At 34.6% G+C, this 14,703-nt stretch overlaps 1 protein-coding gene across 3 annotated transcripts in view; it reads right to left on the reverse strand.

Annotated features, from left to right (window-relative positions):
- The window catches only part of LOC128015366 (protein TANC1), an 85,067-nt gene that overhangs the window by 59,359 nt on the left and 11,005 nt on the right, over positions 1-14,703 (reverse strand). For all 3 annotated transcript variants that reach the window (XM_052599162.1, XM_052599161.1, XM_052599160.1), the window contains exon 2: positions 7,194-7,292. In XM_052599162.1, coding sequence (XP_052455122.1) covers positions 7,194-7,257 — 64 coding nt within the window. In that variant the 5' untranslated portion in view covers positions 7,258-7,292. The remainder of the gene's footprint in view (positions 1-7,193; positions 7,293-14,703) is intronic.

Here is a 14,703-nt window from a genome sequence, read left to right on the forward strand (position 1 = left end):
TTTTTTAAAAACAAAGATCTTACCAACCCAAAATTTGAACAACACTGTGCAATGGTGTTTATATAATGGGGGGGGGCATAATTCCTGACTAAATGTATAATCAAGTGAAACATTATGAAGTTTCAATAACAATATACAATACTATACCATTCAAATACTAGATGTATATAATATAAATGTAACAAATAAAGATAAAAGATAAGTTAATTAGTAATAAGTAAGTAATAAGTAAGATAAGTTAATAAGTAACAAAATGTAACAAACAATGCTGAATAATAACAATAAATGTTTTTTGTAGAAAATAAGATTGTTAAAAGTCATATGCCTACTTGCATATGACTTTTACCAACAAAAAGTGTTTTAGAAAATTAAAATCAATACATTGTTTTCTGTGAGTAAACAAGATGATTTTCACATCATTTAAAAAGAAAATTTCTAGGCTACAAGCTCCAGTTCTCAAAAGTCCCAGGAACCAATGTTCTGTATTGGTTTTATGGCCTTAATCAATTGATGTAACATTTTTAGTTTTTCACTAACCACGCATAAAAATTTTTTTTCTCAAAAATACAATCATGTACATACATGCACATATTATTATAGCCCAGTTTGTGCTGATTACAGTGAGATAAGATTTTACCCATTTAGATATTTCTAAGAAACTGAAAAAAGCACAAATGTCAGGGGATGACAAAACTTCTCCAGGCCCCAAAAATACCCTTAGACTCCAGAGGGTTAAAGTAATTACAAAAATTCAGATTTTTTTGTTTTTTTATGTACAATTTTGGATAATTTCCAAGAAAACACTTTCTATTAAACATTTAACTTAAATGTAAAAAAAAAAAATTATATTTAACAAGCACAACTTTTAAACAGTAATATATACAGTATACAAAGCAAGAACAGATTGGGTGATGACTAATATGATGCAGACTCTTAAAGAGAAGGAAATGGTTGACAAGTGTATATGTCTCTAAATCAAAACATGCAAAAACACAGATGGACGACAAAATCTTGAGTTATTAGCCAGATAAAACCAATCATCACAAAACTACAGCAACTTTAACTGTTACATGACTCCGCAAGATCATCCTTTTGTAATTTGTGTCACCTGACATCCAGGACATGGTATATCTGTCAGATAAGCCTGGAAGGCAGATGCTGACTACTCACCGCTGGAACTTCTTACGCATTTCAAAGAATGTTATCCATGATTAGCTCACTCATCTGAAAGTGTGGCCAGCTGTGTTTCTGGTAATGAGATTAGGCCTTGTGTTACTGGAATTCAATCCTACAACCTCAGAAAATATCACTATCAAGTAATAAACTTAGTTGTCGACCTATATGTCACCAAGGTCGATATATCATCCGATATTTGGCATTTTTTTTGGCATATATATAAATAATCAGCTTTGGGTGCCCTGCTTTCCAAGATATCGGCATAGGTCAAGAAAACAAAAACAAAAAACAATATCGGTCAACCACTAAATACACTCAATCTTTGTTAGCTATTCATATAGTTTAGAAGACAGCTGTTTTTAATTAGCAAAATTTTCTCAAAATTCAACTTGGAAAAAAAAAATTATGGTTAAAGATTTGGGAAAATGATCAAAAGTTTTCCAGTTTGTTATAAATTAATCCACCCCACCACCCCTATTTTTAATAGATGGATAGACAGTAAGCTTGTGTCTGAATAAACAATCAGACACCACTAAATAACATGCGGAGCCCCTGCTGAGTAAGGAGAAACTGTACACCAGAGCAGCTGAGATAACACCGAGAACCATTCTGAAAAATGTGCACACACAACTGGCCTCAAAACGTAAACCTTACTCTGACACATAATGCAGATGGATCAACTTTCTGAATGTCACTCTACTCCTATACACGAGGACAGTAAAATCTCACACACACATTATAAGCTCAACCTCTCAGAGTCATGTATCACTCTGCACTGTAACCCAGCATCAAACAGGCCCATGTTTTAATGCTAAATCCTTTGTGATTCGACCTTTACAAGGCACCAGTTCAAAGGCAGGAGAATACTACAATCTGACATTCCAAATGAAAAAGGGTCAATCCATGAGAGCAGAAATCCCCATCAAAGTACTGTATGTTTCTTAGGGATTAAAGAGCTCAAACCCACACACACACAAAAGGAGCGAGAGAGAGAAATATTAGAGAGAAAAGGCTGAAATGGACCATAACAGAATAACAGAAAAAAAACAACAACAGTAGAATGTTTTCATTGATAAACTGATTTTAGAATGTTTTGGCCTGTCTTTGGCGTCAGTTCTACTGTTTGAAAAAACAGTTTACAGAAACATCCAACCTTAGAGTCTTATTCTTTCTGCTTAAGGCTGGAATGTAGCCTATTACACGATTAAACACTAGGCATCATACACTTGTGGACTTTGTAACAGTTACATAAAAAAAATCTGGGAATTACTCACTAAATAAATGAGGATCACACACAACCAGACTTTCAAGATATTCTGAACACAACAAAATCACACAAAAACAAGTGCCTTGTTGCTAGAAGACATGATAACTGAAACAATGTGTTTTCTAAAATCACCTTATAACATATCAGATATATTTGAAATCCTCCAACTGGATGGCATCAAAGTCAAAAAAAAAAAAAAAAAACTCCATCATAAACTATGTGATTTTATATGAAATCTGTCACTCTGGCTCTGACTTTTGGTAAAAAGTCTGGGAAAAAGACTCTTCACGGCAAACATCTGGACAATAGCTTTTACTAACTATCAATGGTAATTTCACTTAAGAAACAGATATTCTTTCAAATCTTAAGTCAAGAATTAAGATAATAAGTTTCAGTAAAACAGCCTGAGGTTCTATTCAGTAGAGGTTAAACATTTGGGATGGTTATTGGTTTCAATCACACAAAGGGTGACCCATTAGCCAACTCCACTGTGCCACTGAGCAAGACAAGACTGCTCAGGGGTTCGTCCATGTAATGTTTTTGAAAAACATGTTCGTGAAATGACTCAAAATTTCTGTACTTCTTTGCCCTTTTAACGGATCATTTTAAGGTTCTGTGATATCTTATAGAATGAATCAAATTATAATGCACTGCAGGTGCTGTAAATGTACTTATTGAAAAGGCAAATGCACTGCAAAACGTAATGTAAATTTTCAGTCAAAATTAAGATTCCATATGGAGTCAAGGGAAATATCAATTCTAAATGTCATTCAATAGTACTGAGTTTCAAAAAAGATGTCAATCAAATTAAAAATTGAGTCTTTTATTCAGTATTGATGTGTGCTACATATTTTTATGCTTTGTGTCAATTGCCTAGCAAGATGCAAATGTCAAACTCTATTGTAATCAATTGAGACTCGAGTCTTCTGTGTGCCATTTCTGTTGCTGCACATGTACAGCATTCCATTCAGTCATTTATGAGGTTCCAAACCATTTAGGCTGCTGCATATTAAAGGAAGCTGCTTATGAAGTGAATAGACAGCAAGGCAGCTTACTACGTTTTTGAATAGAAAAAAAAAAACATATATCCCACATCATGTCGAAAGCTTAGTAGGTCTACGGCAATTTGCTAGTCACGTGTATTTCTTATGTCTCACTATTTTACAGTTCTTCTTCGCTCTATAAATTAAATATTCCTGCGATTCACACAAGCTGCTGCAAATCTATTAAACTTTTTTTCATCTCTAAATGTTCTTACACCGGTCAGAATCTTGAAACAAATTTATTGTCTTGTGATCCAAACAATGCAAAAAATGCTGAAAGGTATATGATAGACATCGATAGTAGCAGAGAAATGTTCTTTGCCATGGCAGGCAAAAGTTTTGATTTTGTTTTAAAGTTTATAAAATTGAGTTTTCTATTTCTTTAGTTTTGAAAAATATGTTAAACAGAAATGTGTCTTTTGAGACCTAATCACATGCATGTGACTTTCTGAAATCCAGATTCCTCAAAAACAAATGACACCAGATTTGACGGAATAAAAATGGTCATATTTGGTACCAGAAAGGTTCACATGATCTCACTTCTTGAGTATCTGCTGCCCTTTTTACTTTGGTAACTGAGAACAGGGCTTCCAGGCAGATGATCCGCCAGAAAAAAAGTGGCACTGTAGTGTATAAGAGTGGCATCTGATCTGTCATGTGTGCTGGATAACTCTCTCCATCCCCCTGCAGCTAACATAAGGTGTCATAAATACTTCATGAGCAATATGTCTCTTTAGAGGACACACAAGTGTTGTCTCTAACCGACAGAGAACTCATGGGCTGTCAGTATGAAAGCCAGAGGGAGTTCACTGATGTTAGTAGAGCAGATTTGCACATCAGAGAACGGACAAAGTGACAATCAACTACATTTAAGAGAGGAGGATATACAAGTTTAATTATTTATTTGCAGTCTCCTGACTTAAAAAAAGACACTGAGTTAAATTAGCAGACAAGAAGTTGTATTGTATGTGGGTCAGGTAGTGTTTGTTTGGCTGCTCTCAAACTTGTCTTGACATACTTAAGTGAGTGAGTGGAGCAGAGATGAATGAGGTTAACTGGAACATGGCTCCATTGAGAGGCTCCACTGGGAGAGAAGTATCGGGCCAGCAATGGTGCTGAATTCAGCAAGGAGCCCGAGCGGATACAAGGGGCAACTTGGGTGTCATGGTAATGTGACATCATTAATGAAGTAATGACTCTTATTTGTAACAGTGGTTAACGTTTCAAGAGAGTGACAAAAGTGTGAAAGGGAAGAGGAATATTCACACAAAATTGAAAATTCAGTTATTTAACTCACCCTCATGTCATTCCATAACTAATATGACTTTAGTGGAATACATTGTTTAAATATAATGAAAGTGAATAGAGGACTGGCTCGATCAAGCTAAAAAATAACAAAAATAAGTACTATAAAAGTAGTCCACATGAGTTATATTTCGAATCTTCTGAAGTTATGTGATGACCAGACCAAAATGTATGTCATTATAAAAAAATAAAAAAAGTTATTTGAGTTCTTTCCTGGACATATTAATAAGTTAAGTAAAATTGATGATTCCTGATGTCAAAGTCAGTAAAAAACAACTTTTGAGTTAGTTCTACTCAGTTAATCAGTTGCTCCAGTTCACATAACCAATCTGACTCTTCCTCAGAACAGCCCACTGGAAAACAAGATTTTCAGTGAAAAAATCCTGTTAGTCACACAGGTATCATATATACCCCCCAACCACTCCCCCCGCACAAAGGACGAGATGGGGCAATGTATTTAGCACCTGCTGCAAAACACTACTGAGTCAGTCTCCCCTAACTCCCCTAATTTACCTAACTGATTTAACAGTAATGAATGTGGTCAATTATCATTGCACTGATGAATTTGAAGTTATATTGAATAACATTATATAATGAGTGTAGTGATTTTGATATCACTTTTTAGTCAGACTGAAATCCCAGCAGGAATACATATTTACTATGCAAAATTGCTGTCTTAACCGATCTGATTATTTTAGCAATAGCAGGAGGATTCTTCAACAAAAACAACAACAATAATAATAATAATAATACACAAACATCTGCTATAGGCCCTGGTCTACATATTTTATTTAACAGTAAGCTCAATTGTAGAAATTAAATTATACAAGCAAAATTCATGTCTTGCAGTAAGAAAATGAACAGTACAAAACTAGGAGAAAAGCATACATTACATGAATGATTCTATACTTTATGATATAGCCAATGCTAATTTATTTATTTTTTTAATTTTTTAATTTTTTTGAAAAAAATAACATTCTATACATCTTAACATACCAGCTTTTGATGATTAACTATTTTTATCCACAGCGTATCACAAACAAACAAGCAAAAACTCTACCCAATCCTTTGCACTCTCTGGGTGTTTTGGTGCACTTTCTTTCACTGCAGCTTTAATGTCGATGTTCCAAGCATGAGCATTCTCAAAACTCAGAAGATCTAAACTGGACAGTCTTTCTTGTCACATTATGCTCCGGGGAAATGTCTTGATCTCTTTCAATTTCGAGAACGAACGATAGAAATTGCATGGCAAAGTCTGGTGACAAGTCGTAAGTCTACTGAACCACTAAAGCATTTGCCATTTGAAATAGGTGGCTGTCACAGAAGCACAGCAGCGGACCAGGGCATAAAAACATATTTCCACCATAAAGGTCAATTTGGTCTTTTAATGTGTTAATGCATTAATCCACATTAAGTGTAATGGTAACATCTAAATAAATTTGTTTTATTTAAAAATGTTATTTAACATTACAAATATATTGGGTTACACCGACCAAACTGAATAAGAAGAGGTAAAGCATAACAATTGCATGTTACCACTTTTTACAGTGGGACATAAACGCTTCACTTAAACCTTTGTACACTTCATTCATATTCTGGGCTTCGAGTTCGATCTTTTTTAATATCTCGGTCTTAATGCATGAGCTACGTTAAGTGTAAAAATAATCACTTGGATTACGGTGCTGCAGTCTTAGAAGTATAGCCTTTATGATAAGTGAAATGTGAGAGAAAATTGATTTTCTCTGGTTGTTGTTTTAGAATATTAAGTGACATTAAGAGTTTTTTTCCATGCACTTTTCCACTCCACTGCACTATCTTTGCTGTTGTGTCTTCTGCAGGGTCTCAAGCATGACACGGCATTCTAAAAACACAGCAATCAAGTTAAAAAAAGTATAAAAGTTTAAAAAAGAAACCTTTTTTTTTTTAATTAAATTCCACTGCTGTGTCTAGGGTTTTTCAAAGGAAAAACACATTTTGTGTGATTTGTGAATGTCTTTTAGAATGTCCTGTGACAGGGCCCACTAAACGGGCACGGCCCCCACACATCACGAGGGTGCAGAGTTTCCCATATGCCACTGTATGGCTTTGGAAGACACAGAAAATAGCATACTAGACATATGGACTACATATATTAGATTTTTATGATGATTTTGCAGGCTTTTTAGGAGCTCCAATCTCCATTCATTATAAAAATTCCTTCTTTTTTGTTCAATAGAGGAAAAAAAATGTTCCACGGGGACATAAAACAATCTCACTGGGCCAATCCCAGCCACAGCTCTGTAAATCAATGCCAGTTATGCAATTAAATTAAGCATACACACAACAGCAAAGTACAGTTCATTGGGTTTCAGCAACAGTTTATTAATATCATTTTCCTTCCTTCTGGGCATAAAGAAACTTACCTGCATCTCTTTTGCCAGTTCTTCCTCCTCCCTCTCGCCCTTTCTTCAGCACTCCCTTAAACATGGTACAGTTCCCACGTTTACCACAGTCCTTTGTTCCTGCAGAGACACAAATTTATTGAAGATGTACAGTATGATACAATGTATGACAGCTAGCAACTGTTAAAGAAAAAAGATCTGGTCAGTAATACCACAGTGCTTTGGACAAGTAATTTAAACAAGTCACCAACAACTTTACAAAACACAATGGGAAACAAAACTCCCTATTCATTTTATGTATGTGTGTGTTGCCACCTCGTGACAGGAGGAATTGGTTGATGAAATTCCCACATTCCACATCTAATTAACGCTCTGCTGCCTGGTTTTAGGCATATAAACAAATAAAGAAAGAAATAGTGAGTGCCAGCAGTACCCACACACTGTAAACTGTTGCACGCCACTCACATAATCCATTAAATGTGAAATAAAAATACATTTAACAGCTCAAACTGAAGAAAAACCGAAATATCTTAGTCGGCAAGGAAAGGCCAGTTGCTATAAACCACTCAAAATAAGAGGAAACCTAGTGTGCCACTGTCCTTCATGAGTCCATTCCATGTGTCCACACTGCAGCTGTCCACACTGACACGTCTTTCAGACAATAGCAGGAAATACCAGCCTGTCTACCAAACCTCCACTTGATTCTAAAATAGCTAAATGGATCTGCTTAGTATCCAGGCATGCAGGCTGCTCTCACAGTGACAGAGGTCAGAGGTGGATATTTGCTAATTAGGAAACACAGCTGTAGATGTTTAACCGTCCCATTACAACTATATGACTCCTCACTGGATATCAAGGCATTTCATTCTACACCGACCGTCCAAAAGTAGCATAGGAATGGAAAGTAATGAAAGATCTTCTCCATATTGTGATGCAATTCCAAGAAAAACAGATTACTGTAGAGAAAGAATAAAAAAAGATAGGGCGAGGACTTGGTCTGTGCATTGGTAGTTCACTGGATTTTGAGATGTGGGCTTGCACTTAAAATTGGAGGCAGATGAATGCAAGCGGACTGGGTGGACTAAATGATTGGAGGAGATGTGGAGACATTACCATGAAGTCTATCATTTTCACCAGAATACCCAGTCAATACCAGGCATCTGGATACAAATTATGAAGTCAAATAAAAAATAAAAAAAATGGATGAACTGTTCCTTGAACGGTTCCAGAATTGTAGCAGATCAAAACAGATGAATTTTCATTTCATGAAGATGTTAAACAATGTTTCACACTTGCAAATATGAAACAGCATCGATTTTATGGGCGTTATAATCTGTGTTAAGTCTGACAGCAAATTTTGGTTTAGTTTTAGTCATAGTCTTTTGATTAAAATGACATTTAGTTTTAGTCATATTTTAGTCATCTGAATTGTTTTCAGTTTTTGTCGACTAAATATCATACGATTTTAGTCGACTAAATCTACGTAAATTTAGTCTAATGGGTTTAGTTACAGTGGATTTATTGCGCATTTCTCTAAAATTTCCAATATCATTATATAGGTTTGATATTAAGGTTTTATCATGATAGACACAGATTTAACTGCTGTGACACACAACATGCCTTAAATGTAAAAATTAAATAAAACCACTTCTCAAAGAACAAGGTCTTCTTTTTAATTAAATACCAATGGTTATATAGGCTAATTATGTATTTTTGATAGTAATTTGCTTACCATGTTCTTTGTTCAAGCAGACATTTCTATTTATATAAATAAATTTAGATTAATCTTTAGGGCTACTAAAGTTTTTTTTTTAGTCAAGAACAGTGCGTGATTTTCTGTCTTTTTTTTGTTGCTTGATTAACATAAATGACTTCGGCTGCTGTCCCTTTAAAACCTATTGCACAGCTATAATGGATGCAACATCCTGATACACATTCTAACTACTGCTTACACTGACTACGTTTACAAGCTGTTAAAATTCGATGATGAGTGCACAATCATTTCTAAAAATCCGTACATTAAGTGAAAAAAACAATTTAGTTGGGAACAATTAAAGCAAATATGTGTAGGACTAAATCTGTTAAAATGTTACACATTGCTCTTTGTATTGTTATAGAATACATTTATGGAAAACAAGTACATATATTGATTGATAAATATATTCTATAAAATTAAGACATTTATTTTAAATGTATAGCACAGCAATGAGGCAGCAACATATGACAGATAGGACAGATCAGGTAAGGCTCTTTTGTGCAATCTTTCATTGCACAAAAGTATTATAATGTATTATAATGAAATGCTCAAATACAAGGTGTCACAGAAAAGTGCAAGGTTCCACACAGAGAAGTTCAAAGCACAAAGGGAAGAGTTATTGATGTGTAATCTATTATATCTGTGCGATAGTGTCTTTTCTTTGAACAGTTTTAAGTTCAGTTAATGTGCGCGTTAAGAACAATTCATAGTGCTCTCTAGTGTTGTGATTAGGGATGTTCATTTTAACCGTTCATTTTAGTCCGTTAAGAATTTTGCTGCATTGTTAAAATAGGCTACTTTACGCAAATACAAATGTTAGGTTTTTTTTAAAGAAAAAAAAAAACATATGCTGCGTAGCCTATTAATAAGTCACACTTTCATTATTTCATTCAGAAATAGACCTAATGAAGACGCAAAATGTTTACAAACATTACAATAAACACTGTAACACGACCTCACCCATATGATTTTGTATGATTTCTGTGGCAGTTAAGTTTAGGAGCGGGGTTAGGTGTGGTCCTTCATACGAATTCCTAGAAATTTGCCACCTCGTAAAATAAGTAAGATTCAGCTGACCTCATACGTCATCAGCCCGGAACTAGTTCCGTTTACAAAAGTGAGCGCAAGCTAGAATAAATCGATTATTACGTTTTAAATATGCTTATTTTTCTTACAAAAACACATTGATTCGCTACAGGACAATGTTGTTCAAAAGCCCAAAGGGGTGATGTTCCAAGAAAATTACTGTTTAGGCGGAAAAGCAGGAAAAAAAGAAATAAAGTAGCTGTAGGCAGCATGCAATATTTTTGTGGACTTAGGAGTTATTAATAAATGGGTCTGACTGTTGGTTTGGACTTAAAAAAGCACCATCAGCTCTTTTATACAGCACATCCAATTTTGCAGATTCTTTCCCTGGCCACAACCAACCAGAAGCAATCAAATTAAGAGAACAATAAATGAGAGAAAATAAAATCATAAGGCTAAATTATAAAATTATTAATTAAAGCAGCAAATTATGCCCTATAAATGATGCATCACAGTTGTGCACGTACTATAATTTGTGACTTTAATTCTATAATATGTACTATAATTCTGTTTAAATGTTAAAATTAATTATCACCAAGCCTAAAAAGCTGCACTCTACAGAAGTGATTCATTGGATTCAATACTAATGTTTTTAATTTACTAATGCTAATTTTGGACTCAATACTAATTTTGGATTTCAATACCGATTTGAAAGGATCCACACCCTGTCATTCAGAGACGTGGGATTCGAAACACAAGCCTAAATGACATCATGAAAAGCACACCCCAGGAACATGAAGCAGGGTCACACATGCACAGGTCACATACTGTACAGATTTGCAGAGACACTGATGTCACAGAGGTGATGTCACATTACTAACTCCATCTGGACAGCGCTTGATACTGTGTAACTGGCCTTGTGCCTTACAGGGACAAAGCACATGCAGGCAGAACTCTATAAAATAAGAGTAAACTTCACTAAGAAACATTCAGATCTCCTGAAGACAGTTTTTCCCACTACTAAAATGATTACAAAAACCCTCTAATTTTGTACTAAAAATAACTTTTTTTCATAGATCTTGCATATTGGCTACCAATTCACCCTCACAAATGATATCAATAATGGACGATGTTCTACTTTTAAAGTGACTGATCTCTGTTTGAGAGGCTAAAAAAAACCAGACCAAATCATCCCTGCGCGTGACTGAAAATCAAATTACAGACTCCAGAAAAGTGCATTAGAGCTTCACAATGGTGTGTTTGCCAGAGCTGGAACCAAGCAACTGGAAAGCTCTGGTATGACCACCACTGGCCCTCCACCGTGAATAACGTTTTAAGTTGTACTTTCTAGTAATAGCAGGTTTCTGTGGACCATGACTACAGCCTAAATGTGAGTTTCATTGGATGAAAGCTGAGATTTATCAGAGAGTGGAGGGAAAAATAGAAAATGCAAGAAATAAGGTGGTGACTGGGGTGGATGCTGAGGGATGAAAGCAAAACATGACTAAAAAAAAGTATAGAAAACCGAGAAAACCATGCATTCGGAACACAAAATTTGTTTTTTTAGTTAATTTAGTCTCACAATGGTGTAGAGTTTAAGTGCTATCATATAAATGAAAATATAAAACAGCTGAATGGGAAGTTTTCATTCAAATGGCACATTCAGAAATACATTCGTAGTGCAAATGAACGACTCGTCTTAGGGGTTTCAGAATTGGCAGTGCACGTTCAGTGAGCGGGAAATTAGGACATCTTTTTCTAAATAGGTTTTATGGCTGAACCTAAGGGAAAATGGCCTTGTTTCCTTTTATGGACAATCTGGCCTAAATCTCCTCCCCACTTTACTATTTGAATAAGACATATGACACAAGGGGGGTCTTATACAAATGTGCAGCCCTCACATCAAAAGCTGCCAACTTTTCATGCCTAACAAGAGCTGGTTTTTAAACAGAAGGTTACTGGTTCGATGAGCAGTTACGCCAGAACTAGTTTTTCGCACACACTTGTCAGATTCATTCATTTCCATGATAAGCAATGAGAGGGTTAATCTCACCGAGATGTGTCCAGGTCATAACTTACCCCAAAAGTTTAAGAATTTACGAAAATACAAAAAATAATATTTATAAAAAAAAAAACAAGAAACATTATGAAGTCAGTCAACAGCTGATACCTGCATTTTATTTTATTTTACTTTATCATTACATTATTAAATTAGCTATTATGAAATACATATCAGCAGATATTTTTGTCTATTTTAATATATATATATATATATATATATATATATATATATATATATATATATATATACATAAAATCAGTGTAGTGCTGGGCAGTTTGAAAAAAAATTTATACCACATTTTTTTTTTCTCAATTATGCCTGTTTCCCGGTTTATGATGTTTTTTCATGCATAAACAGGTTTACAATGCATTTCTGCTGGTTGATATTCCAAGATGTGTATTTAACCCGACAGCACTTGCATAAAATGGTTGTTTAGTCAACGTTGGATTTTTGGAAACCGAAAACCCTCCAAACAACCAGGCTTCTCTTTTTGGCACAGGTTCTTCTGTGTCATGTTCTACTAGTTCTGCAGCATCCATCTTCCCTTTAATAATACATTTAAAATCTTTCATAGTTATAGACATTAGTTTAAACTCAATAAATATAAACAACGAATTTTTCATGCATTTTACTTCTTGGTTTGTATAATAAGCTGCTCAAGCAACCAGCAAAACAATTAAACAATAATTAGCCTACTTTTCTTGTTAAAATATTTAAAATTAAAACACCACAGAGTAGAGCTGCACGATTAATCGTTAAAAGATCGCGATCTCGATTCAGACACCCTCTCGATCTCATTTCTAAAAGACAACGATTCCCCAAGTCTGTTAAACCTTTGACAAAGTCTTACCGGATCATTCAAATCCGTGCGCGCACTGCCGCTGACACAGAGAGAGCTCTTACCATGTTTGGTTAAGAAACATCTTCACAAACAGTCTTTTCAACTACACAGTATTATATCTGTCTTACAGTCATTTATATTATCACAGAAATACTGGGATAAAGTTTATAGTTTAAATATAAACATTGATGTCTATATGGCAGCGATCAAAATATAACAAATCCCCTTTTGAAAGTACTGCGCTTTAAATAACGTTTGTGTCGATTGCATTGTTTCACCAATAGGTGGCGACAAGTGTCTTAATTTATTTGTCAATGAATTAATTTTTCATTCAAGAGAATCGTTCAAAAACGCTGATTCATCCAGAAATGAAACAAGTGTAGTAGGTTTATGAGTGAGTCGTTGAATCAGTGATCTAAACAACTTTTTCATCATTCTAATATTAAAAAAACTGGGGTTTTAAATATATTATATATACACTACCAGTCAAAAGTTTTTGAACCATAAGATGTGTAATGTTTTTTTAAAGTCTCTTCTGCTCACCAAACTATATTTATCTGATCCAAAGTACAGCAAAAACAGTAAAGTTTTGAAATATTTTTTTTTTACCATTTAAAATAACTGCTTTCACTTGAATGTATTTTAAAATGTAATTTATTTCTGTGGTGTGCAGCTGTATTTTCAGCATCATTACTCCAGTCTTCAGTGTCACATGATTTTCAGAAATCATTCTAATATGCTGTTTTGCCGTTCAAAAAAAACATTATTATTATTATTATTATTATTATTATTATTATGTTGAAAACAGATGAGTAGATTTTTTTCAGGTTTCTTTGATAGAAAGTTCAGAAGAACAATAATTGTGTGTAATAGAAATATTTTGTTATAAATGTCTTTGTCACACTTGATCAATTTAAAGAATCCTTGCAAAATAAAATAATTAATTTATATACTTGTGATAATGATAATGTTAATAGTAATAATAATAATAAAGAATCGTAGGAGAATCGTGATCTCTATATGAGATCAAAAAATCGTGATTCTCAATTTATCCAGAATCGTGCAGCCCTACCACAGAGAGAAACACTCAGAAAAACTTGTGCCTTTTGCATTTAAGTCTTTATCACAAGCAATCCCACGGGTCTTAATGAACTTAGTTTTACTGCATCCATAAAGTGAATTTATATATTGTTTTAAACCTAGCCAAAAACCCATGTGTTGCGTGTGAAACAGCTTTAATTATTATACATTTATTGTGAATTTAATGCATTTCTGTGTCATCCATGTTCATATTCCACAAACAATGCGCTTTCACTTTTATTCAGCGCCTGCAGCACAGCAAAAATAGACTCACTGGAATGCACTGACGGACCGCAACACCACACTGCAGACGGGGTATGTGTGAAACAGGTGTTATAACGTAGAACCAGAGCACTACTGTGTTTACCCTCACCACGCCTCGCAGTCGCTGCTTAGAAGTGCAACATTGTAAAGGGTCAGTCTGAAACTGTGTCGCTCGGCATAGCATAACGTTCGTTCCCAACGTTGACTAATTAAATGCATCGGTATGGTGGTATATAAAAATTTTAAATCGTAACGAAAATATACACCGGTTTTTTGGTGTACCGGTATACCGCCTAGGGCTGGGCGATATATCTAACGATATGATCATTCGCATCTAATCAGTAAAGCTGATTCTGTGATCACGGCTAAAATCGCCATCACCTGCTTATAATTGGAATGGCATTTAATAGACAGAGCCGTAGATTGCTGACAAGCTACGCAATATCGCGTTCATTATAGCAGATTAATCGCCTTCGATAATGAACGCAATATTGCGTAGCTT

The sequence above is a fragment of the Carassius gibelio genome, chromosome A6 (assembly GCF_023724105.1).
Source record: "Carassius gibelio isolate Cgi1373 ecotype wild population from Czech Republic chromosome A6, carGib1.2-hapl.c, whole genome shotgun sequence".
NCBI classification, from domain to species: Eukaryota; Metazoa; Chordata; class Actinopteri; order Cypriniformes; family Cyprinidae; genus Carassius; species Carassius gibelio.